The sequence below is a fragment of the Haliaeetus leucocephalus genome, unplaced genomic scaffold (assembly GCF_000737465.1).
Source record: "Haliaeetus leucocephalus isolate CR32 unplaced genomic scaffold, Haliaeetus_leucocephalus-4.0 Scaffold751, whole genome shotgun sequence".
NCBI classification, from domain to species: Eukaryota; Metazoa; Chordata; class Aves; order Accipitriformes; family Accipitridae; genus Haliaeetus; species Haliaeetus leucocephalus.
The window spans coordinates 12,766,732-12,775,374 of record NW_010973187.1 but is presented as its reverse complement, the minus strand read 5'-3'; the positions used below and the strand labels follow the sequence as shown (position 1 = coordinate 12,775,374).

The following is an 8,643-nucleotide window of genomic DNA, read 5'->3' as shown; positions in this document are numbered from 1 at the left end:
TCTAGATGTGAGTCACACGGCAAGTCTAAATCAATGGCAATAGACTTATCACAATTCAATTTACTCTCAATCTGATTATGTCCTCATAAAAAATGCCTGGATCTTGACAAATTGAAGTCTGTATCTAGGAAACATTTCTAATTGTGAGCATTTTGTCCCAAGTGCTGTGCTGGCATTGTATTTAAAATGTCCAACACTTACAGGAAAGGCAAAAGGAACTAAAAAACAAACCAACAAACCCTCCCCCACCACTTCTACAATACAAACATACCACTGTTGATATTAATAAAAAGTGTTCTCAAACAGTTATGTCCAATGTCATTACAAAGTAGAAATTATTTTGTTTAGCATCCTAAGGCAAAGACTAGGATTAGATCCTCAGCTGATGAGGATGAACACAGCTTCAGTGAGAGCTAGGACTGTGCCGACCAAGGAAGATGAGGATTTCTCCCCAGATTCTGAAGATAAGGTACCTGCACCCATTCACAACAGGTGAGAATCCAATTCTATAATCCTACATGAGTAATCTGTTCCCCCCTCCTCAACCCAGGCTTTCCTGGATAACTAGTAGTCATAAGCATGAAGGATCAGATTCTGCCATCCCTGTGCAAGCTGAGTAATATTTTATTTAATGGCAAGACACAGGGGCAACTTGTGGAAAGGCAGAAGGTGACAGAATTGGACCCTAAGACTCAGTGGTAACACACTCCCCTTCTTTCTTGAGGCTAAAGGAAGGATGGGATAAAATGAATTTCATTTTATGCCTCACTTTAGGGGAAAAAAATTCCATTTCAGCAGATTCCAACAATCAGTTTGGTCTGGCTTAAACGCTGCTCTGTTGCACGAACTGCAACAAGTTCCTGCAAGCAAAGAGCTGGAATTGATGGCAGATCAGATTCCTGATTTCAGTTCCAGCAAATAAGTTTGAACACTACCAAGTAATGTGTTAACACTGTACTCAGATGACCATGTCCTTAGATGAGAAAGGCCACAACAGCAAAGTAAGTAGGACTTCAAAACACTAGAAGTAGAAGACAGGTCATTTTGCATTGAGAGGTAAATTCACAGTTCACAGGTAGCACTGCACAGGCCTGTACACAACGGTGTAAGTTTAAAGACAGAGATAAATCAGCTTCTGGATTCTCCCTGGTGAGAGGATCATCAGATTTCTGCTCCTTCATAGCCCAAATTCTACAAGCCAAACAAGGAAAAATGGGCTTTAAGGCTGCTCAACTTTTCACTGCTGGTGAATTTGAAGCATTCTCATCTTGCCCACAGCTGCCTATCCTAGTGGGGATGGGCAGCAGTGATCAACACACCTCCATCCTCCCAGCTTTGATAAAAATTCCAACTAAACACAAATTATTGTGGGATATACACAGGCTGTAGTTCTAGATGGAGGCAATCTACCTGCACAGCAAAGCTTTGTAAGACATCACAGGAGGATTTTTGTTCTTTTTAAAGCAAATATAATCTGTGTATCTCCACTAAACTAGGATCACAAGAGATAAAGCAGTGCAACACTGAAGGAGTTTCTCTAGTATCCCTGGTTAAAATCTCTGAGTAAGCACATCAGACTGGTCCATGACACTGAACTGACAAACAGACTCCTTATCCATTGATCTCAAGACTGCATTTGGCAAGTCGATCTGTTTATGGTACTGTCTTTTTAATCCACACATCCCAGGAATTAAAAATCTCATCTTCAGTAAGTGCCAGCTGGATGCTGTTATTTTCCCTCTTGAGGGGCAAATCTGAGACAACTTGCAAAAGCCTCTCTCTGCAGGAAAGCTGGAAGTCTGAGCAGGCGCTGGCTTTAGGAGTCTGGTGCTTCTGTTGCTTCCTGGACCGTCCTCCTCAAGTTGCCCTTGACTTTGACAAATTCAGGTGCGTTTTCCTGCTCTTCCTGCATCTTCTGCTGCTCCAGTTCCAGCTTAAAAGGGAATCACATAAAAAAAAAAAAGTATATAAAACAGATCTTCAAATTACAAGACAAAAACCTAAAGGTTTCAATAACTGGCCATGCAAAACTCTTTAAAATGCTTCCTTTCTTTCTCTCATGGAAAAGATAAAGTTGCATTTCTTTGGGAGTATCTGTTCTCATAAATGATAATTCTTTTCAAATCCTTGGCTCTAGCTCATTCCAGATGTCCACCTTTGCCAGACAGACAAACACTCTGCAAGCCCAGTATGAGAATAAGATGGAAGCATTTTTGAAGAAATTCTTTAACATCTTCATTAAAGAAACTACAATAATTCCTTTCTCTGGCTTTTACAACAGGACAAGGACAAATGTGCCTTATGGGAGAACACATGTAAACAGCTACTACTGAGCACACTTGCAGAATTTATTTGAGTGTTTAGGTATGGATTTCTCTATCTAACTTGAGCCTCTTTTGGTGTATCCATTTTGTCTATCACAAAAAGAAAATAAAAAAATCCTCCTTGGCCCCTAGTTGTCCATTTTTGAGAGCCTATTCACTGACATTTTTAACCCAGTTGGAGCTCCTGCCCATGCAGACACTCAAAATCACATGTGAGGTTAGACACTCTGCTCTATGGGGCTAGGCTGTACAGTGCCCGTACAGAACACAGCTTACACATCACACAGAATACAGATTGCTTGGCAATCCTCAGTGAAGGCAGATAAGTCAGCAGAAAGGAAGAAACAACCCTTTAGAAAACTAACAAAAGCTCCTGAAAGGAGCTTTTTTTCTTTCTTTTTTTTTTTTTTTTTTTTAAACAAACCAAGGCCTTCCTGATTAATGGGGACCATGTACGGCTCTACCTAAATAATCTCTACTTTGTCTCTGGTTCACTGGCAAGGCACATGCCTTGTTAGAATAAATCATGACAACGTTCCTCCATGAGTCGTGTTGTAAATTAATGCTGTTCCTATGATGTTTACGAAGTTACAATATTGTTTGCAATGGGCAGGCTTTTCCTCTTCTACAGGATTTTCTATTCTACATATGTCCTTGGATAGCTCAGTTTCAAATCAAATCTTCCCACAAGCTGAACCATTTGAAGCTGGGCCCTTAAGAGCAGAAAGGAAAAGTGACAGGATGATACCCTTAAAAAGACAATAGCTTTCTCCCTCCAAAAATATTTCTAAGCCTAATTAAGAAAAAACAATAATAAAACCCCCAAACCTAAATAATGATTGGATTACACCTCATTTTCAATAGAGTAATTATTTGGCTTAATTGATTTCCATTGAGAAAAACAGAAGATACTGTTTTAAAGCATTCATTTATTTAAAAATAAATGCAATGCTTCAGGCACAGTGACTTCTTTGATGAGGTGCTTCACTGTAGAGATATTTCCTCGCAGGTACACAAAGTGCCTTAAGAGGCACAGAGATGTTTGGCTGGCCCTGTGCCTAGCAGTAAGCTTCACCACAATGAACTCCAACTCCACATATCTCCATACTCAGGATCTTTTCCTTCATTTGAAAATGCCAATGGGCTCACAGGTTTTAAGGCTACAAAAGATATTTTTAAAGTCATCTAGTTTCTTATGTACCCCAGGAGAAAGAATCATTTGATTTTTTTATTCATTAAGCATCCACCAGTTTTGCTGCACTACAGCCTAACAGTCATTCTTAGTGGATCATCTCTTAATAGTTAGACTACAAGAGTTGACTAATTCACCACAGTGTCAATGGTTAAATAAGGTCAGTGCTCCACACACATTCCTGTTGTCTGGTGCAGGATTCATTTGACCAAAGGCAGACACCATATGCAGTTCCTATAGAGTAAGTGACAACAAACAGGTAATTGTAGAGTGTGATTTGACTCATCCTAAAAAAGATATCTGCATTTGATCAGAGGAAATGTGCCAAAAATTGGCTGCTGCTTCTTTCCTGTCTACAAAGGGAGTCTCAGGTAAGTAGCTCAGATGTAGGTGTGTAAAGGTAGTGTTATTCCCCAACTCACCTGCTCCAGTTTCTGCTGCCGTTTCAGTAGCTCTATTTCCAGGTCTGATTTCTTCTTTTGTGCTTCCTCTTCTTTTTGTTGTTTAATAACTTGATCTCGTTTCCTTTTCTCCATCACCTTCTGTAGCTCTGGTTTGTTCTGAGGTGCAAGACCCCTTCAAATTAAATGGGAGGAGTGGTGGTGTGGGGGGGAACAGGGAAGAAAGAGATCAGTTTTAATTAGCAGAAATTCACACAGAATTCTAAAGTCAAGTCACAGTTTTCTAAAGTCAAGTAGTTGCCTACTTAGATACATTGGAATATATATAATTAATTAAAAGGAAAAAAACATGCAGACATTTGCCTGGTTTCTAACCAAAACCCTGAACTAGAATTTAAGTCATGTTATTACTGAGGATATTTCCCTTTAACGTGCATGCTAGTATTTCTCCTGTATAATTCACTACTTTGACTTTGATCTTCTTCTAGTCTTCCCTCCATTCTCTCAACTCCAGAAGAATGGATTAAAAAAAAAAAAAAAAAAACAAAAAAAAAAAACAACCACAAATCAAGTCTCTAGTAGAGCTAGAAACAAATTTTGGACAAAAGGCTTCCCTTGCTGGCTGGTAACTGAGAGATTGTGTTCAGACAGTCCTACGCAGGGTGTTATGCCCATAGAAGTTTGCATGAACAGAACTAAAACGTGGTCTCCCTCTGGATTTTGTCACACTGCTCCTGGAAATTGTGGATTCTGTCCTTCCCTGAAAAATGTGAGAGCTTTACCCATGCCTGGCTGCAAAGCTATTTCCAGTGAGAGCTCCCAGGCTACACTCAAAACCACAAAGAGCTAAGACAACAAAAATCCAGAAGAAAAAAAAGTTGCAATCACCTTGGAGACCAGACAAAGGCTGGAAGATTCTCCCTCTCAAAAGACTTTAGGTACTACATCAACTGAGCATTTCAAGTCTGTTCAGCACAAATTGCTTTCCAAGACAACTACTCTAAAATGAGAAAGCTTACTCTTTGGGAAGATGCGTGAATTCATTTATATAGGCACACAAACAGATACACACTTAGTCCTACTTATTTTTGTGGCTTCAGCTATTTCTTTTATCTCTGTTATGCTACGATGTTTTCAAAATTTGTTATGTTAAGATTCAAAGCTCTCCCTTGTATTCAGATATTAGCGTCACTTAAGTCTGAGCAGAAAGATCTGAAATTTGCCTTTGTTATTGTCATCTTCCCTGTGAAGACTATTATGCAAAAACATCCAGCATTAAGTTTAACATCAACCATTTTTTATTTCAACTTTAAGAAACTCAATAATCTGAATAAGCTTTCAGAAAGCGTATTTTTACCTTCCCCTGCTTGGTCTGTATCTGTGGTTGCCTAATTCTTCCATAACATGCATATCTGACAGCACGTCCAATAATACATTAAAATGCCATTTTATGGTGACATCTATGAATGACTCCATATATTATGCAACACCCTATCCCTGTACATACCCTGACAGCAAAATCAAATATTTAGCAACACCAAACGCTGTTCCCTATTTCTCATAATAGGTCTCATGGCCTGAATGCAACAGAAACTACAAGATTGTGTTCGTATTTTATATTTACTACTTTTTTAATTACATTTTAACACATAAAACTGAAGTCAGGCAGAGAAAAGCTGGAGTGATTTTTTGTTACTACTACTGGATCAGTGAGAGCTGAACCAATGGAAACTTCCATGCTGGCAATTAGCAATCAAGACAGCCACAAACCAGATGCAAGCTGCTATGTAACATTACTTGGTCCTGCTTTTTTTCAGTAAGGTTGCACTGTAACAAAGCAGAGGCCCAAGACTGATTTAGATGTGCTGTAGCTATAATAAAGGGGACCTGCAGAAGATACAAGCAAATACAACCTCTCAGTCTAATTAAGTGGGATTGGTAGTCAGATCTGTAACAGAACAACTGTATCGTCAATCCTGTTTTCACTCTCATATGTAAAAAGGAAAAGCAACAAACAGGTGACTACTGGATTAACTGGGAGTCTTGTATCACCTCCTAGTGATTCTTCTGGTTAAATAAAAAAGCAAAGTGTGCTATAACACAAGTTAGAGCTGATAGGGTTAAAACCTCGAAGGGACAGGACCAATGCTCTGCAGAACTGAGGTTGACTCCTAATAAGTAAAAACAATTTAAGATAAGTGACCAATGCCTTGAGGTACCACTACCTGGATCTTTGTTTGCCCCAAACAACTACCATTTCTGCAAGTAAATAACTACATCAGTTAAAGACTCAATAGACACTGCTCACAGTAGCCATGGAGAATGATCGGACCAGCACTGGCTAATATCTTCTAAGATCCAGAAAAGGCTGTTCAGAGCTGACTGGTAAAAAAGTGAAGCTGCTGGTGCCTACACTGAGTCTTCACAATAAAATAAGGTGCATGTTAAGCAGAATTCTGTAGGAGTACCAGAAGTCCTCCATACATATGACAGTTTACAGTAACAAAGCAGAACACAAGCCTAATATCTACATTACCAAAAAGCCTCATATCAGAGCTAGGACAGTGGCACGAAGCACAGAAGACTAACCCTCTTCCCAAAACCACAAGTTTTTCTACTGGTGAAAACCCTCAAAGTATTTCATTTCTGCACCAATAAATAAGAATCTAAAATTAACAGCTGCAGCTAATCAAAATCACAATAAGAGAAGAGTGGGTATTGAGGGCTGCACAACTCCTCTGTGTAATAGGATATTCTCCTAGAAGAAAAGAACAGAACTCCATACTATTTAAAAGTGCTTTATGCTTTCATAAACTTAAAAGAAAAAAAGTAGCCTTAATTTATTGCAGCCTCCACATCCTTTAGAATAAGACCGTAAGTCGGGAAACTTCAACTATCTTTCTTTCAATGACTATAAACTTCTTGGTGCTAGGAATTGACTTTGATGTTTAATCCCATTAACGAAAAATAGGACAAACACCTATTTAGGCCAGTTTCTTCCAATTCAGTTGGCATTCTGTAAAACATTTCTACTTCTTCATCACTAAAGAAATGCTGTATTGTGTATCCAATTCATTTAGAATTAAGTATCTAAGCCTAGCATTTGTGAGGATTTTGCTATTACACATAGAAAAGACCCCTTCTCCCCTCAAAATACTACCCTACCAGAGGGGGGGGGGGGGGAGGAAAACTTTTCACAATGTGACTCTTCTTGCCAAATAGACAAACCCAGTTGTGCTGGAGTAGCTGAAGCAATAGCTTCCTCCTCTCCTTTATCAAGGTCCTGGGTCTCAAAAAGCCTGAAGTTGATGAAATCAAGTTCCAGTTATTTACATCTCTAAAAGCAATATATAGAGCAACAGCTGTGCATCCAATCCCAGAATGGAGGAAGCAGCATTTGTGTAACATACAAAGAAACACTTGTGCAGCAGCAGAGCAGGCGCCAGACTACCACACTGCATTGCAAGAAAGATCAAGTAAGTAGAGAACAGTCTCATGTGAAATAAAAATATATGATTTCTTTGATTTAAAAGTGGCTCCATAAAATTAGAGCACTGGGAACAGTGAAAACCCACAGATTTTATCATCCTGCTGGTAATAGCAAAATTTTGTGAAATACTTGATGAAGTTAAGAGTTCAAGACAAATTACGGTGCCCAGGTAACCAATATGAAATGTGATAGAGGAGAACTGAACTGCTTCCTCTTGAAACTGACCCTTCGTGAGTATTCACAAAAACAAAATTAGAAGTCTTTTATAGCAAGCTTTTGCAGAGCAACTGAAATTCAAACAGAAATAAATGCCATAGTTAACAAACAGAGTCTTTTCACCTACAAGATCTGAATCAAAAAGTGTCTGCTGGGTTTTGGGTAAAACGAGTTTTAGTTTCATCAAGGTGACAAGCTGTGTGTTTGGGGTGGGAGGGTGGCACAAGTCATTTTTTAGACTCTTACCTTTTCTGATTCATAAGCAACTCTCTGTGGAGATCTTGATGATTCCGGGATGACTTCACGGGATTAATTAATTTCTGAGGTCTAATTAATTCAGGATTGTCATCATCTATGTAGTCTGGTTCAGCCATAATCTTTCTTGGAATGGGATATGGGTCTTTGGGTTCAGTGTCCTTGCTCACAGTATCTGTAAAACAGGGGGAAAACTGCAGTAAATCTGCATTGAAAGGCCTTTTAAAGATGTATTAAAACATAAAGGCAGCATATTACATTGGTAACAGTTATGCTTTTCCTAGATTAATTTTGTCTGTAGTAAGTAAAGGCTCTCAGAGCAAACATCAGTTGTATCTTTTTAAATAGATGGCAATTTCACAACCATGTCATCTCCAACAGTCTTCATCCATTGACTTGGAGACACAGATTACCCCCATTTTAAGAATTAGACAAATAATTTAGGTTAAGCGCATGAAGATCTCTATTGATTTTAATAAGCCTACTCAGATGAAGCATTTTTAGATCATCAATACTGAGACCCTGAAGACATTCCTGCCATCCAGTATCATGTCAGCTATGGGGAAAACACCTTCTGTGGATAAGCCCTGAACTGTACTGCACTGAGCAAAAGCTTCTGTGTGGAAATTGCCAGATCTGCAATTGTTGGGATTGGGGGACATATTTTTGAGGGGAAAGGTAGAGGAGAAAAAGTTGGATGAGATTGTTTCTTAAAGGCCATATTTCACCCAGTGAAAATCCACAGAAATTCACTGATCTAAAGGC

At 38.9% G+C, this 8,643-nt stretch overlaps 1 protein-coding gene across 1 annotated transcript; it reads right to left on the bottom strand.

Moving 5' to 3' along the window:
* Window positions 1–276: 276 nt before the first annotated feature.
* On the bottom strand, window positions 277–8,049 carry FAM107B (family with sequence similarity 107, member B). Its single transcript, XM_010580958.1, has 3 exons — window positions 7,870–8,049; window positions 3,939–4,092; window positions 277–1,933 (listed from the first exon to the last, which is right to left on the bottom strand). Exons 1-3 carry the CDS (start codon window positions 7,995–7,997, stop codon window positions 1,817–1,819), a joined length of 399 nt encoding a protein of 132 aa, XP_010579260.1. The 5' UTR covers window positions 7,998–8,049; the 3' UTR covers window positions 277–1,816.
* Between the last annotated feature and the right edge of the window lie 594 nt (window positions 8,050–8,643).

Bases quoted from the DNA above. Each gene is read 5' to 3' on its own strand.
- FAM107B (XM_010580958.1), bottom strand. From the start codon at position 7,997: ATGGCTGAACCAGACTACATAGATGATGACAATCCTGAATTAATTAGA. The intron at 4,093-7,869 runs GTAAGAGTCTAA...TTTAATTTGAAG, and splicing joins TTGCTTATGAATCAGAAAAG to GGGTCTTGCACCTCAGAACA. The intron at 1,934-3,938 runs GTGAGTTGGGGA...TTCCCTTTTAAG, and splicing joins GGCAGCAGAAACTGGAGCAG to CTGGAACTGGAGCAGCAGAA.